The 17759-nt window shown below is 43.5% G+C and overlaps 1 protein-coding gene across 1 annotated transcript in view; it reads left to right on the top strand.

The window, feature by feature from the left end:
- Positions 1-5835: 5835 nt before the first annotated feature.
- The window catches only part of HSD17B2 (hydroxysteroid 17-beta dehydrogenase 2), a 64320-nt gene continuing 52396 nt past the window's right edge, over positions 5836-17759 (top strand). Inside the window, exon 1 of the mRNA XM_010375142.2 lies at positions 5836-6293. Coding sequence (XP_010373444.2) covers positions 6029-6293 — 265 coding nt within the window. The 5' untranslated portion in view covers positions 5836-6028. The remainder of the gene's footprint in view (positions 6294-17759) is intronic.

Genomic DNA, 17759 nt, shown 5'->3' with positions numbered 1-17759 from the left:
TATACATATGCACACATGTACATATACTGACACAGATACAGAGATAGACACATCCACATATACATACACACATGCACATACATACACAAATATTCACTCAAAGACACACACGAATATGTAGATATGCCTGTGTACATGCACGTTCACACACCTATGCATGTGTGCACATATATAACACCCTTACACATATCTACACATGCATGTGTACACACACATATACACACATATGAATGGAGACACCCCCACACACTCCCTACATCCTCCCCACACGCTGCACATATAACCACAGACACAAACACCTCAGCACACATGAGTACATAAACATACATGTACGCATGTACACACACACGAATACCCACATACCTACATACGTATACACATACATACACTCACACACACACAGACACATTCAGGTACACCTACACACCTATACACCTGTACACAAGCACACACATACAGTTATACGCACATATACATGACCCCAGACACACACACACACACACACACACACACACACACACACACACACCACTCTGCAAAAGCCCTGGTTACATACCAAGTTCTGATGCTAATTTCCATCTGACCTCACACTGAGGCATTTGTCACAATTCATGAACCAATACTGATACATTATTATTAACTAAAGTCTATACTGTATTCAGATTTCCTTGGTTTTTACCTGATGTCTCTTTTCTGTCTCAGGTTTCCACATTACATTTAGTCGGTCACGTCTCCTTGGGCTTCTTTTGGCTGAGACTGTTTCTCAGAATGTCCTTATTTTTTGGTGACCTTGACCCAATACTTGTTGGGTATTTTGTAGAATGTTCTGCAATGATAAAGTTGCCATTTTTTTTTTAATCACATCATACTATCAACATGATTTGCCATTGTTGGTGCTGACCTTCACCAGCTGGCTGAGGTAGTGTTTGTCAGGTTTCTTCATGGTAAAGTTGCTCTGTTTCTCTGTTTTCATACTGCACTCTGGAAGAAAGTTACCCTCTGTAGCTCACACTTAATGGAGAGTTACACTCCAAGTCCTTGAGGCAAGGAGTATTTATGTCCATTATTTATAATGCTTCAGCCTGTGAGATTTGTCTCTTCTCATCCACTTAACCGATAACTTATATCATTATGGATGAATGGATATTTATTTATATTTTGGATAATTTCTCCACATGAGTATGATATTTTACTAAAAAAGTTAAAAGTGACACAGAAACTATAAAAACGGGAATTTTGTTTGATAACAAACACCGTGGTAGTCAAGAATAGGGCACTTTTGTTAAAAGAGCAAATAAGTCTTTGGACACATAAGCAAAAATACAGCTTCAAGGATAGGGGAGGTGATAATCTTATTCTAGTCTATGTTCTTTGCAATGTACTGAAATTGTTGTGCCCAGTTCTGGGCCTAATCTTTCAGGGGAGATGTAAGAAATTGGATGCTATTCTGAGAAGTGGCTGCAGATCCCTGAAACCCTATAAAAAATGGGATCTGACTTACTTGGAATTTATAATTGAGGAGTTTAGACCTCTTTACCACATACTATTTCAAAGACAGAAAAAAGACATGGTCCAGCCCCAACTTCTGGCCATCTTCTCCTAGTCTCCTCACCCCTGCCCACTGTATGAAATAGATAGATATGTGATATTTGTACAATCACAAACACTTAAAACATTAGTTATTACCCTAATGCTCAAAAAGCAAGAAACAAACAAACAAACAAACAAAAAACCCGTATTACCAACAAGATCTCTGTGATGTCCCTGAGATGATCTGTTATGGCTTGTACCACCCTGTCCATATCCTGAACTTTGGGTCACTATGACGTCAACACACAGTCATTCTCTGCTTAGCAAATCATGCCATCATTATGTTACCCTCATCATAGCAAAATGTTCTTCAGTTATTGTAACAACGTGATTTTAAAAATGCTTGAGCTCTGAAATATCTTTCAAATATTTGAAAGAAATAGGACAAGACATCCTCTGACTCCACGTGGAGAGAGAAGACAAATGTCAAGACGAATTTGGCCTAGAGGAGAAGGTTCTAATATCCCGAGCCGTCGTCTTGAATGGGAAAATCAGCTTTCAGAGGCAGTGAATGTCCTCAGAGATGTTCTGGCAATAGACAAGATGACCACTTGGTGGGGATGTTACAGAGAGAATCCCCATTCAGATGGGCAGTTCCTTCCTCAAGTTCTCTTCTAAACTCACGATCCACCAATTCTAATAAAGTATACATTGGAGGATTCTCAGCATTTTCTTCCCAGCATTGTTTTGCCCAGCATTTTTTTTTTTTTTTTTTTTTTTTTTTTTTGGTGGGGAGGCAATCCTTTCTTTTGGGTAATATGTTTTGTTTTCAGAAGGCATTTTCCAAAAGGCCCCTCTGCTGACAGCAGGAAATGGCACATTGACCCACCGGCATCATTAGCAAGAATGACTTGGTCCAATTGGCTCCTTTTCCCTGGAAGGCTGAGAGCAAGCTTGCCAGAAAAGGGACACTGGCCAAGCCATGATGGCCTCGAGAATAGCTTCAGGACAAAATGGTGGGCACAAACAAGGAACACGACTTAGCTCAATAGATTGGGAGAAATCTTCATTCAGTGGTAGTTCTCAGATGGACCGACCCTGAGGTCAGGATGAGGACGTTCAGGGCTCAGAAAGGATTGGGCTAGTTCTCACCTGGGGATTCTACAATTCCATATATTCCCCAACTGGTAAATAGCCTTCCTTTCCACCACCATGCACACCCCGCCTCCACTAGTCCCTGCTCCTGCAGCAGGCCTCCTGGAAGCACTGGGTCCTCAAGTCTGCAAGGCCAGGAACCGGGTCTATATTATTCACTGCTGAATTCCTTCATGGCTGGTGCAGAACTGGCCACGTAGAAGGCTTTCAATAGAGATGTTCTCCTTCCTATATTCATCCAACAAATATTAATTACGTACACATGATGTGTCAGGCACTGGACTGGGCATTTGGTGAACAGTAAAGGAAAAACAATAAACAGATAAGGTTCCTGCCCTCATGAAGTTTATGGTCTAGTATGGGAGACAGAAAATGTTCTTAAAATGATGAAAGTAAATATATAATTGTGTCTTGAGCTAAGTGCAACAAAGGCAATGAATAAGGCGTGCTGATAGGGGATACTCAGATTGGGTGACAGAAGGTGACGTTTAAACAGATATCTGAAGGATGACAAGGGAAACACCTGGGTGCTGAACTGAAAGAAGAAATAAATGAGTGAGGAGGTAGCTGGCAAAAACCTCTCTCTCTCTGCCCAGAGGAAAAAGGCTAAGAGGCAGTTGGTACCCCCAAAAATGAGAAAAGTGCCTACCATCCATGAGTGCCTGTCAGTGCCAGGGACAATGCAAGAATGATGTCATTCACTTTTCAAAACAGCCCTTGGAAGCAGGACTCCTCCTACCCTCATTTTACAGAAGAGGAAACTGAGACTTAGGAAGGGCAGGTAACTTGCCCAGTGACTCACAGCTAAGCCAGGATTCGAACTCAATTTAAAAGTCTGTGAGACCTGAAAGCTCATGTTCTTAATACTATTCATCCCCTTCACCATAAGGGCTCATGGAGTATCCTTCCTGGGACTTCTGTGTGGCCTGAGGGTGGCTTTTGCTCACAGATTTTGCCCTCTCCTTGGGAGCCCCAGGACAGAGCAGGTCTGGGAAGTCACAGGGGCTGCCTCCAGGAGAAAAGTCGCCTCCTCTCATGTGGACATGCACTTGGCAGGAAACCTGTACAGGTGTTTGGCCCAGCCCAAATGTGGGAGCCACTGACCAAATGCCAATACTCTCAGCGAAGAGCCATAACTAGTCCTGTCTCCTCACCTGGAAGCTGTTTTTCGACCGGAGCTAACTGCCAGGATGCTCTGGGCTGGTGAGGCCACAAGAATTGTGAGAGGTGCCCTGTGGCTCAGAGGACACCCAGGAAGGAATTGGGGTCTGTGGAGTGAGGGAGAGTTCAGGGCTAGCCAAAGACAACTCCAGATCCCTGCCCCTAAGCTTCCCAGCCTGCAGCTGGTAACATCTCCCTGACTCAAATGTCCATGTGGCTGGGAGGGCAGACAAGAGTTGCCATCACTGCATGCAGACCCTCATAATTGCCTTGTTGTCCAACCCCACAGTCCCACAGCACAGTAATGGTTCACAAGACACTGCTTCCCACCCCTTCTCCCTTGGGTCTTGAGTTGGCTCTGAGCCCAGGTGGGCTCTGCTCGCCTCCCTTTACAGGGGTATACTGCTGGGTCCCTTCCTTCCCAAGTCCTGCCTTCCCAGCATCATCCACAAAAGGCATCCTCTCCCCTCTTCCTCCTGCCCCTCATTTAACTCCAGCACGTGTTTTGGGACAAGTCTATGTTCCATTGGACCCTTTGTTTTACACGACTTCCTCTTATTCTTCGTTCTCCTCCTGTTTAAAAAACATGAATCACTAGCATTTATGAGGTTCCTTCTACTGTTCCAGGCAGGATATGATATGATTTTATAGCTGAAGGGATGAAGGTCTAGAGAGGTAAAGTGACCCACCCAAGATTATGTAATTAATCAGTGGTGGAGCTCAGATTAGATTTGAATACAGGGAAACCGACCTCAAATAGAGAACGGTTCTCTCTAGCTTTGCCAAAGCCCAGCCTTTATCAGAACTTCACCTCCCTCCAGCCGGGCATGTGGCCCACATGGGGCATGCCGTGAGCCCAGGTGCTTTGGCTCCTCTCTGGCTCAGCACTGTTAGGTGGTGCTGTAGCTGCAGAGTGCTGGCTTTTAAGCCAATTGTGAGTAACGGATTTATTTTTTCCCAGCCTCAGTTTTTCTCTCTGTAAATTGACCATAATAATAATAATATCCACCTCAAAGCGTTTTACAAGGTTGAAATGGGGTGAAAATAGGAAAGATCTAGCACATAATGTATTAATTTTTAATTTTTTTAATTTTTTTTTTTTTTTTGCCTAAAGCAGGCAGTGGAATAGAATGCTTAGGAGCATAAAGCTCTGAGATCAGGCTGCAAGACTGCACTGCTGTGTGATCTTGACTAAGTCTCTTATCCTCTCTGTGCCCTGGTTTCCTCACCTGTAAAATTACTATAATACTAGAACCAACTTCATAAGGATATTGTATTCAAGGAGTATGAGCCGAGTGCCAGTGAATGGAGGCTGGCATAGAATAGGCTTGCAATAAAGCGAATGAACAAATAAGCAGCTATACACAGCCTCTGTCACAAAAAAGTACCAACAGATATTAGCCGCTATTAGTTAATTGCCATTATTATCTCTCCCTGGCATGTTTCCCCTCAGGCAAGACCAAAGCACTTTCCTCTGCCAAGGAATATCTTCCTCTACTTTCATATCCCTCTCCATCCAACCCTTCAGCCTGCCTCAGTTGGGATTGGTAGGAGTCCTGAAGCTATGGACCGGATCACAGGTGCCTTCCCTTCCAGAATCTATTTTCCAAACTTCATTGATTGCCTGAATTTATATGCACGCGCACACACACACACACACACACACACACACACACACACACACAGTCTCTCTCTCTCTCTCTCTCTCTCACTCACTCACTCCTGAGTCAGAAAAAGGACTCAGCACCCAGACACACTGCAGGCTCTTGAAGAAGACAGTATTTTCCCGGGAGCTAGAGGATTTTCCTGTTATTCTCCGTGCAGTTCGAATTCTGTCAATTATTATCCAATTAGTCATCTCTCCAGAGGTGGACTGTCATAAATAAATAGAAGGTGTGTGTTTGTGGGTGAGTATGTGCATGTGTTGTGTATGCAGGGGGCAGGGAGGGGGAGAGTGGTCAAATAGGAAGTGCCTCGGTATTTATGTTGAAGTGCACACTGGTTTAAATTACCCACTGGGAATATGATTATGCTTAATCTCTGCTCAGTCGAAAGGGGCTGGGGCTGCTTTCTCCCCTCCCTTCTTGACTCTCTGTTCACATAACTCAGGCTGCCTCCAGTCAGCCTTTGCCCACTAGACTCACTGGCCCTGAGCACTTGAAAGTGCAGCAAGTCACTGAGAATGAGCACTTTCTTCTCGGACACAGCATGGATCTGCCTGGCTGTCCCCACAGTACTGTGCGGGACAGTATATTGCAAATACAAGAAGAGCTCGGGGCAGCTGTGGAACTGGATGGTGTGCCTGGCGGGCCTCTGTGCAGTCTGCCTACTCATCCTGTCCCCTTTTTGGGGCTTGATCTTCTTATCTCTGTCATGTTTCCTCATGTATACTTACTTATCTGGCCAAGAGTTGTTACCTGTGGATCAGAAGGCAGTCCTGGTGACAGGTAAGCAGAACGGCACTGCAATTTTCACTGAGGGCACGATCCGAAACTTTCTTTGCCTTAGCAGGACTTTGTCAAATCTGGCTTAAAAATAAAATACTTGGCATGGAGTAAATGAAAGCCCTCGCCCAAGTATTTTTCATGACATTGCTTTGGTTCAGTTTTTTCCAGGAGGTGCATTTGAAGGGGCTGGTAGCAGGAGGGAAGGAGAGGATGAAGTGCACCCAGACAATAAGTTTGTTAATTTCCCAGGAATAAATATTAATAGGCAAAATGGCAATATTTCATGTGTTCTGTTGTACCCAGGAATGTCCCATATAGATTGTTTTTTAGGCTTAAATGGACTTTTGTTCTGAGATCATTGTTTGGCCAGGTTCTCCGCCTAGACCCTTCTTCCCTAGGTATGCAAGAAAGCTTACAAGCCAAGTTCCACTGGCCCCTTGCTGTTTTGAAATATTGAAGGGATTCGCTCACCTGGGCTGGAGACTTTGCAGTTTGCTTGGCTGCTGTCAAGAACCTTGTGTCCTGTCTGAACTGTTCCTCATTAGACCTCTAATGTTTCTTAATTGGACCAAGCTGGCAGTGTGTCCAACATTCGGTTGCCTGTTAGCTGAGCTGCCAGTTTTCTCTTCTGTGTATGTGTGTGTGTGTGTGTGTGTGTGTTTCCCCACCGCAAGTGTGAGGCCAAATTAAATTTCTTTGAGTTGTAAAACTGGTTTGTTTGGTTATGGAATTTAAGCTTGGATATGGCTGTAATTAGGATTACCCAACATTATCCTAACCCAGAAATCCCTGCCAAATTAAAAAAAAATCAACTGTGGAATCATTTGTGGGAGATCATCACCCCTCTGACCATGGGCCTCAGGATGAAGGCAAGAATGGGATGGGGATGTGGTTGGGAGAAAATCTGGGGCTTGGCAATTTACAGAGAAACAGACTTTGTTATTGTGTTAAAGTAAAATGCTTTCTTGAAACAAAATTCAAGTGGTGCTTGTTGGGAGTTTGATGTGCCACAGAAAACAAGCTTATTTAAATTAATTTTTGAAAGTTTACGGGGAGAAAATTCAGTCAATGGGATGTTTATCTGCAAGAATGTCTGACATCGCCTGGAATCATGTATCTGGGAGTCTGGCTGGGTTTTCCACATTTTTACTAGAATTCTCAAATGGCTTATCGGTGAAATTTGTAAGTCTCAATTTTCCTATTCTGTGTCCTGTTCTATTAGGAAAGCTTATGATGAACTCAGGCAAACCACAGGGTAGCTGAGAAAAATGGGAATTCCTTCTTGCTTGCTTATTCTGTCAACATTCTTTATCCTCTGCATTTCAAGATGCAGGCATGAATTAACGCTCACAAAATATGCACCCAACTCAGTGAGCCCACATCAGCCACTGAAAGGTGCCGTGTTTACTGTTGAGTAAGGATGACTGAATTAATTAGGCAACTCAAGCTTAAGGACTAATCCCTACATGAAATGCTTATAGCAATTATGAAAGTTTAGAATTAGGATGAGTACTACATATATTTAAGGATGACTGAAATGTGACTTTCACGTTCTTTGTTATTTTCAAATTCTCTGTCATTTTAATGAGGAATGCTATGTGCTCATATAATTCTAGACAAGGTTTCAAAACCTTTGTATGAAATCGAGAAATTTAAAATAATTCATTTTGTTAGACCAGAACTCTTTAAAGAATGAGAAGCCATGCTGAGTTTGGAATGACCTTTGTTTCACATTGGCTTATGATAACATAGATTAGTATGCGTTTTGGTGGGGCAGGACCGGCAAAAAATGTGGCAGTGTACATCAAAAGCCATACATACTGTTCCTTTATCTGATAATTCAAGTGTTGGAAATTTATTTTAAAGACATAATCTGAAACATGAAACCAAAAGAGTACAAGCAAAACCAAAATTGCACGTTCAACACAATCTTATTGTTTAATAAGATTAATATTCAATATCAAAAGCAACCAAAAGGGTGATAATATATGGTACATCCTCTGGGTATGACAATGTGCGACCATTAAATATGACAGCCCCAAGAACTGTGTTAAATGGAAAACCACCTGGGCCAAAGGAAAACACACAGGAAACCCCAGCATTGGAACAAGTCTGCAATCACGTCAAATGCATAGATCCCTGGGCTGGGAGAAAAGCTGTGATAACAGCTGGAAGAAAATAGTTTGTATATGGTTGGATTAGTGTACTGGAAATAGTGTGTAAATGAAAGGAAATAGTTTATAAAGGAAATAGTTGGTTAGTAGTTGGATTAGAGTATTTGCGTGTTTTTTTTCTCCCTTGGATTTCAAATTTCTCTAATGTGATTACATTACTCATATAATAAAAATACTTAAAAGAGAGCACTAAACAGCTAAAGCTCCTTTTAGTTTGTACTTAATTATGGACCCAGGCGAGAGGCAATTACAAAGACAAGTCAAAAAAGTAACCTTTTTTTCTCCCCTTTGAGCCCTTGATTTCATTTTGCTAATATGTTCAAAAGTTTGTTGCCTTAGAGACAATATAAATATAGTAAGAAAAAGTAAGCAAGCATAGGGTGTTTGAATACGTATTTGTCTTCAAGATGCCTGAAGCCACAGCGGCCATTCAAATTTTTAAAATGTATGTGTGATGCATTTTATTTTATTTTATTTTATTTTATTTTATTTTATTTTATTTTATTTTATTTTATTCTATTTTATTTTTTGAGACGAGGTCTCACTCTGTTGCCTAGGCTGGAGTGCAGTGGCATGGTCTCAGCTCACTGCAACCTCTGCCTCCCGGGTTCAAGTGATTCTTCTGCCTCAGCCTCCCAAGTAGCTGGGATTACAGGCACGTGCTATCACACCGGCTAATTTTTGTATTTTTAGTAGAGACGGGGTTGTATGATGCATTTTCAATGTATAACTGTAAAATGAGCAAAGAGCAGACCGGCATGATTGTAACAACATCTCAACCACAACATAGTGGGAGAAAACTCTGAAGACAGACAGGCTTGGGTTTGAATCTTCCATCTACCTTGCCTTAGGCTAGGTCCCCAGAGGCAGTGCTTTCTGTGAGGATTTGTGTGAAAGATTTATTAGGAGGGTTTCCAGAGAAGATGGGCAGGGAAAAGGAAGAAGCCAGGCAAGGGTGTGACATTGAGAAGTCCTCTGAAGATCACTTGGGCTTAATCACCCTGGGCAGACGTGGGGTAGTGTGGATCACACATCAGAGCTGTGCCAGTTGGGGACTGGAGAGCTGTCGTCTTTATGCCTTCACAGCTGTCAATCATTAGTTAAGGGCAGTCACCCCTCTTCCCCCTTGGATGTGGGGAGGAGGGGAGATTTAATTCCGTGCACTTCTGGCACCATGTGGACACTGGCTGGCAAAGTGGGTTCTGGCCCTTTGGGGAAAGAGTGGCAGGTGATGGCTGCTGGGAGTCAAAGTGCACCCTGGATTAATGCACACAAAAGTGGGAGGGTTCTGGGGCAATAGGACCTTATTTGCTGCATCTTTATTACTAGCTGTGTGGACAGCTGTGTAAACTTTGGTGCTCAATTTTGGACTTTGGGACTTCTGTTTTCTCCTCTGTAAATGGAAAATAATACACACATACACACACACACACACACACAAACACACACACCCCTACATATCTTGTAGGACTATAGATGGAGTTAGCAAATGAGAGAGAGAGAGAGAGAGAGAGAGAGAAGGAGAGGAAGAATGACTGTATTGGGGTGGTGAGGGGGAAAGCTTGAGTAGTTAGGAAGAACATGAAGGAACAAAAAGAACAAAAGAAAAGGTTGACAAACGAAAGCATTCATGTATTCATTCAATAAATATTCGCTGAGAGCCCAGTATGTGCCATGCATTTTCCAGAAGCAAAGGGGGAAGGAAATTTTAAGACCATACAATTACTCTCAAGTGATGGTATCAAAATTCCTACGTTTCCTTCATCTTGGACACACATTCACTGGAGTTCCTTACCCCTCCTCTGAGGTTATGTGCTGTCCTCAGCCTACCCTCTAAGCTTGGCAGGAGATGCACAGGTAACTTTAATTTTCTATCCTCTGGCCTTTAATCCTGCCCCCTCCAATCTTTCTCAACCATCTGAAATATTCAGTATTGATTCACCATCTACTGGGTACAGGGCAGACACCTCAGGGCTTCATGGACCACTGGGAAAGACATGGCCACACCCAACTGTGGCCTGTGTGATGGGGCATATAAGAAACCTCCAGGTTAATTCCCAAAGTGGATCCCAGGCAGACACAAGTCTTGTGTGTGGGGCTGGTAAAAGCTTGACAAAGAAAGAGGGACCTTGTTAAGAATCTAAAAGCAGTTTTCCCTGTGGGAAAGTGGGAAGGTATTCCAGCCTAATTGGTTAAGTAGCTACAATGAATATAGCTAGCACTCAATAAAGCTTGCTGCATTAGATAATTTTTAATTGAAAATTTCAAAACTGGTTATATTGGAGAATGGATCTAGGAGGAGAAGTAAGATCTGTTTTCAGTGAAAATATTTTATGCTCATAAGAAAGGGTCTCAGGTCAGTGAAGATCCCTTCTTGCAATTATTGAATAGTCCAACTAAGGTTCTCAAGTTGAATACCATTGGTATCATCTTGGGGTTTGGACTCCTTTGGATTTCACGTTATATTATTTAGATGGATAAACATTGACAGTGGACTAAGAGACTAAGAGAAATAACATCTCTGTGCTCTGAGCTTTACATGCATTTTATATTTGATTCTCACAACCCTAATAATTTACATTTGTAAACAAGGGAATGTGTCCAAAGTCACTGAGCTACTAAGTAGCAGAGATTGGACTAAACCCAGATCAGATCCAAGGCTTACCAAAAGCCATCCTCTTAACCACTGTCATTAGAAGTGTTAGATCCATAGTTGGTGTTAGCCTACAAAGGTTACCCAGAATATAAAATGTGTCCACTCAACCAACAAGTAAATATTGAATGTCTATATGCGCCCATGACTCTGCCTAACACAGAGCTTGGCAATTGATTGGGTGTAGAAGATGCTTATGAGGGATGATGAAATAAGGGTACCACAGACAGGGCGAGGGACGTTTGCAGAGGGTGATGACTTGAGAGATGCCATGTGCTAAGCTTGACTTCAGAACTGAGTCTGAGAGCAGTGAAGCGTAGTTCAAGTGAAATATCATTGGAAGTTGGAAATAATGAAATAGAACTTGGTTAGATTTGTAGATAGATGCTGGCGAAGCATGAGCAATAAAGTGATGGTGGATGTTGAAAGGATGGTCCTCAGTGAGTCTATAATCCAGTCTACCAGATGCTTTTTACATGAACAAATGTCCCCACTTATCATGAGGTTTAAGTTTTACCTTTTCCTACTACAGGGAAGCATAAAAAGGTGTGGTTAACCCAGGTAATTTTGTGAAAGTATGAACAATGATTGTATCAGGCATTATAGATGGAGTGTTTTGATTGGGGAGTATTCTGATGGCATGGAAATCCATCCCAACTATACTGCAAGCTGCTTGAAGGCAGGAACCAGGTCTCTTTTTATGATCATGTGTCTCTTCTCAGTCTCTGAGCACGTTAGGCCTAACACAGTGTTAATGAGCAAATGTGCCGTGAGTGAACCAGCCATGGGGGTGAAATGTCCTCTCCTTTTCATGGTCGTTAGTTGGACACAATAAGATTGTCCCAATCTGCCCACTCACTGAAGTACTTACCTTTGCTCTTCTTTTTGCTGGGGTCATTTGCATAAAAAGGGCAGAATGACAAGGCTGAGCCGTTGGAAGCTCCATTGTTCCATAGTGACTTAGTTGTTGGCTTGCCCTGGACAAAGCTTTGTGCTGATTTGGTTCTGAGCGTGCTCCTGCTTACCCAGGAAGTGGCACAAATAGAACATCCACTGGCTCCCCCCAGGCTGCTGAAACTACTCTCTGAGGGTCACTGGTGTCCTCTAATCACCAGAGCTTGACTTCTGCTCCAGCACCGCTGACCATATTTTCCTTCTTTTCATGGCCTCGTTCGCCTTGAAAGAACTGCATTTCCATGCTTCTCCCCCATTTCTTTGTCCTTTGACTCTTCCAGGTTCTTTTTCTTACCCTTCCTCCAAGGTAACCTCTGACTCTGTCTTTACTTCACCTTCTTATTTGGCTGCATTCCCTACCCAGTAGCAAAGTCATACCTGCTCCTGTGGTATCAATTGTCTCCTCTGTGAGAGGACTGGCAAATCGTGGTTTTGTATACCTGACGTTCTGATGAGCTCCTGACTCATATTTCCAGAATTTTAGCCTGAAACTTTAAACTTGGCATGTTTTAAAACAAATTTATTATCTCCTGTCCTGAACCTTTCCCCTTTCTTTTCTTTTGTTAAATTTTTTTTTGCACAGAGTCTCGGTCTGTCGCCCAGGCTGGAGTGCAGTAGTGCGATCTTGGTTCACTGCAATCTCTGCCTCCCAGGTTCAAGCAATTCTCCTTGCCTCAGCCTCCCGAGTAGCTAGGATTACAGGAGCCTGCCACCATACCCAGCCAATTTTTGTATTTTTTAGTGGAGATGGGGTTTCACCATGTTGACCAGTCTGGGCTTGAACCCCTGACGTCAAGTGATCTTCCCGCCTCGGCCGCCCAAAGTGCTGGGATTACAGGTGTGAGCCGGAACTATTGCACTTGGCCTCAGTGTCTAGAACTTGGTGGAGGGTGGTAAGTTCCATACAAACTGGAGCACATAACCCCTGACTAGAGAAGGCAGCTGCTTCCTACTGCCAGTCAATTATTGCCACTTTGCCACTTTTGTGGTATTTCAGGGCAAATTGAAAATTGTAGATCTTTGTGTGTGAAATCTCCCATTTAAAACAAGTTGGCAATGACTTCTTTCTTATATTTTATTTTATTTATTATTTTTTGAGAAGGAGTTTTGGTCTTGTTACCCAGGCTGGAGTGCAATGGCACTGTAACCTCTTCCTCCTGGGTTCAAACAATTTTCCTGCCTCAGCCCCCCAAGTAGCTGGGTTTACAGACACCCGCCACTATGCCCAGCTAACTTTGTATTTTTAGTAGAGATAGGCTTTCACCATGTTGGTCAGGCTGGTATCGAACTCCTGACCTCAGCTAGTCTACCTGCCTCGGCCTCCCAAAGTGCTGGGATTATGGGTGTAAGCCACTGCATCTAGCTTCTTTCTTGTTTTTTAAACAATCCCATAGATCAAACAACACATTCTTGTGGCCAAATGTTAACTTTCAACTTCTGCTTTGGTTCCTGCAGAGAGAAGCAGGCAGAGAAGAAACTTTTCTCTTGCTTATGGAGTTGCATCTCTTGACATCATTTCTGCGGGTTAGTTTGCTATCAGGGCCTCTGTCTTCTTACTTGGGCTATCACAGACTCCTTCAAGGAAGGATGAAGGGAAAAAGAAGTTCCTCTTGGGCCAAGCTTTTCCCTAGTAGAGCACGTAGAGCTCTGAGCCTTCCACGTTCCCTCCCATTAGCAAGTGCTGTGTGGGGACTGGGGCTCCCCAGTCAGGATCTGGCCACATGCAAGGGATCGCCCCTGGCCTGCCCTCCTTGTTTTAGGTCACTTGTGATATTGGGGCAAAAGGGGTGAGGAGCCAAGACAGTTCATTCAGCCACTTTAGGGTTTATAAAAATCATATAGATAAACTTTATTTCAGACCCAACCATTTCCCAACACCTGGAACACCCTGTTCAGCATCATCCCATTTCATCCACTGGGGTTTTGAATAATCCCAGTGACAGGGAGTTGACCCTCTATTGGTGGAAATTATTTCATTTTTTTACAATGCTAATAGTTGTAAATATCTTCCCTATAATGAGCAAAATATTCTTCCCTTGAAGTTAACTCTGCTCTTGGAAGTCACATAACCTAATTAAAGTATTATTTTGCATGATTGCCCTTGAAACATGTGGACTGCATCATATCAGAGCCAAATCTTCTTTGAACTAAATCTTCTCATTCTTTTTACCATTCCTCCCATGGCCTAGTTTCCAGAACGCTCATCATTCTCTTTAGCTCCTCTGAACCATTTCCAGTTTCTTTCTTGACATTCCTCCGAGCTGTTGACTCAGAGTTAATACCACATACCATCTTGGTATGAGCAATGCAAACCCAACTGGAGCTAAATGAGGTGAAATTAAATCAGAACAAATGCAGGGTTCTTCACCAGATGCTGTTGCTTTGTTTGGTGGAGTCAGTCCCTAAACCCCATGTCCCCCCGAATTCTGAACCAATGGAGAAACAAGACAGGGAGCTTAAGACATCAGCCTTATTCCTGATAGATGCATATTGGAGCACAGGTCTGGCTTGTGGTAATAACGGTGCTTAGCCAAGGCAAGGTGGAAAAGTCTCAGGCCTCACCCACAGATGGGGCCTGGACTGGGTAGCTGGGCTTAGCACAGGTGTTTTATAGGCTGGGAGGTTGGAAGGAAGAGACGACAGTGTCCTACAGGATGGTCTGGCCTCTTGGGTTTTCTCCTCTCCTTCTCAGTCCTGATCATTTTCTCTGAGTTGTCATTTGGTTCTCCTGCTAGAGAGAGAAAAGACTTTTGCACCAGGTAAAATGTTCATGTCCAGTTCTTTCCGCCAAACTCACCAGTCAGATACTTTGCTCTACCTCCCTGGGGGGAAGGAGGGTAGGGGAGCCAGAGTGGCCAGGAATGTCACGCTGAAAGATATCCCTCCATATTTCAGAGAGCATAGGAAGTGGGGAAGAAGTGTTCCCCTGTCACACTAGGTTCAGAAAACCAACTCTTCTGGCCGGGCATGGTTGCTCACACCTGTAATCTCAGTAGTTTGGGAGGCCAAGGAAGGCAGATCACCTGAGGTCAGGAGTTCGAGACCAGCTTGTCCAACAGGGCGAAACCCCATCTCTACTAAAAATACAAAAATTAGCAGGGTGTGGTGGTGTGCACCTGTAATCCCAGCTACTCTACTCAGGAGGCTGAGGCAGGAGAGTCGTTTGAACGTGGGAGGCAGAGGTTGCAGTGAGCCGAGATCATACCACCGCACTCCAGCCTGGGTGACAGAGTGAGACTCTGTAAAAAAAAAAAAAAAAAAAAAAAAAAAAAGAAAGAAAAGAGAAAAAACAAAAGAAAACCAACTATCTAAATAGCAGATGCTGTGTCTAAACTGCAGCTGGTATGAAAATGGTCCAGGGAGGTTTGACTGTGAACTTAAATGGGGTCAGCACTGGGCTGTTTACCCCCAGTGAGTCCCCCATCCATCTTAAGCTTCTCTCTTAAGATATACAGTATCTAAATGAAGGTATTAGGCTACTCACTAGCTCTGCACTCATGAGCAAGCTGCTTCACCTCTCTGAGGTTAATTTTTCTCACATATAAAGTGGAATCATGATTGATATCTCTTCTAGGTATTAAGCAAGATTGTGAATATATGTTGCTGCCTGATACATAGTAGCTGCTTCATAAAATATAATGATTTTTACCTATTTCCTATCTTTTCTAGTCCAGTAATTCCCTTGGCAAAGGAGATGAAAGGAAAATAGGCAATGAGATTTCTGTCTTCTGGGCCATTGATTAATGTGCCTCATCTGCCTCATACAATGGGCCCTGCTCCTTTGTTCTTTGCATTTTGACTGTTCCTTGGCTGGCAAGCCCTCTTTCTGTAGCAGACTTGCTATGCAGGTCTCAGCTTAATCCAGTTTTTTCACTGACAAATGCTTCTCCAGTGTGGAGACTTTTGGCTCTGTGCAGTCTACCTTTGGTTCTTGCCCTTTTAAGCTCTGACCTCGCTGAGAGCTTCTCCTGGGACCACTCTAGCCTCTTGAGTTTTTTCTCCTGATAATTTACCCTGAGCTGTTTTTTTGGTTCTTCTGTTACAGAGAGTCTTTGGGAGGTGCTGGATTGTGAAGACCTTTGCTCTAGGCAAACTGTTCACCTGTTGCATTTCCTCCTGAGTCCTCATCTCTATGAGACAGGGCATTACCTCTTAGGTGGGGAGTGAAGGGTGCTGACTGGGAGCAGGATGACTGATTGATGTGAGCTGTGTCTGGGGCTGAAACTGGTTGTTTTAAGGCTAATGTTTTCAGTACCAATTGCCTACTATGCACACTCGAGATACAGTGTGGAACAAAAACAGAATAAGGCCTTGCCCTTATGAAGCTTAATTCTAGTGGAGGAAGACATAATGCAAATAAACCAATGAATGGATAACATGATCTCAGTGCCGCAAGACCCTCATGGCTAGGATAGTGGTGTGACTGTGCTATTGAGAGCCACCTTGTATCAGAGGCTTCCTATGTGTCAGGCACTGTAAGGAGCACTTTCCACGCCTAATTTCATTTAATTCTCACAAACACCTTATAGGATATCTATTTTTTTTTTTTTTGAGATGGAGTCTCGCTCTGTCGCCGAGGCTGGAGTGCAGTGGCCAGATCTCAGCTCACTGCAAGCTCCACCTCCCGGGTTTATGCCATTCTCCTGCCTCAGTGTCCCCAGTAGCTGGGACTACAGGTGCCTGCCACCTCACCCGGCTAGTTTTTTGTATTTTTTAGTAGAGATGGGGTTTCACCGTGTTAATCAGGATGGTCTCGATCTCCTGACCTCATGATCTGCCCGTCTCAGCCTCCCAAAGTGCTGGGATTACAGGCATGAGCCACTGCGCCCAGCCAGGATATATCTTATACTAAGATATTTAAAAATTATTATGGGCCAGGCATGGTGGCTCACACCTGCAATCCAAGCACTTTGGGAGGCCAACGTGGGTGGATTACTTAAGCCCAGGAGTTCAACACCAGCCTGAGCAACATAGTGAAACCCCATATCTACCAAAAATACAAAAATTAGCCAGGTATGGTGGTGGGCATCTGTAATCCCAGCTACTTGGGAGGCTGAGACAGAAGGATCACTTGAACCTGGAAGTCAGATGTTGTGGTGAGCCAAGATGGCAAAAAAAAAAAAAAAAAAAAAAAAAAAAAAAAAAAAAAAAAAAAAGGATGTAAATCTTTAAGTGTACACAAGAGGAGCAAATATATGCAATATACCCAATACCCATATTCTAGAGTGATCATGGTCCAGATATTGATGAAATGGTTTTTATTATTAACCCCGCTCAACGATGACAAAATTGGGGTTTTCAAGTTTATATAATTAAGGCCACGTGACAAATAAGTAATTGGCAGTGCTGGAATTCAAATGCAGGTATTTTAGCTCAAGGAGATAATACAAGCAGTGCAGACAGGTAGATGGCGAGTGCGCCCCCTTGAGGGAAAGGGGCGATGGCCGCCAACTTTTTCAGACCTGCTTGGTTGACCGAAGCACCTTCCACGTTCAGGCACAGAATCTTACGGCAAAGCTCACTTCCATTCCTTAAGTAAGAGAGATCCTTGGCCGGGCGCGGTGGCTCAAGCCTGTAATCCCAGCACTTTGGGAGGCCGAGACGGGCGGATCACAAGGTCAGGAGATGGAGACCATCCTGGCTAACACGGTGAAACCCCGTCTCTACTAAAAAATACAAAAAACT

The sequence above is a fragment of the Rhinopithecus roxellana genome, chromosome 20 (genome assembly GCF_007565055.1).
Source record: "Rhinopithecus roxellana isolate Shanxi Qingling chromosome 20, ASM756505v1, whole genome shotgun sequence".
NCBI lineage: Eukaryota > Metazoa > Chordata > Mammalia > Primates > Cercopithecidae > Rhinopithecus > Rhinopithecus roxellana.
The sequence above is the reverse complement of the archived record's forward strand: the minus strand, read 5'-3'. Positions and strand labels throughout refer to the sequence as shown.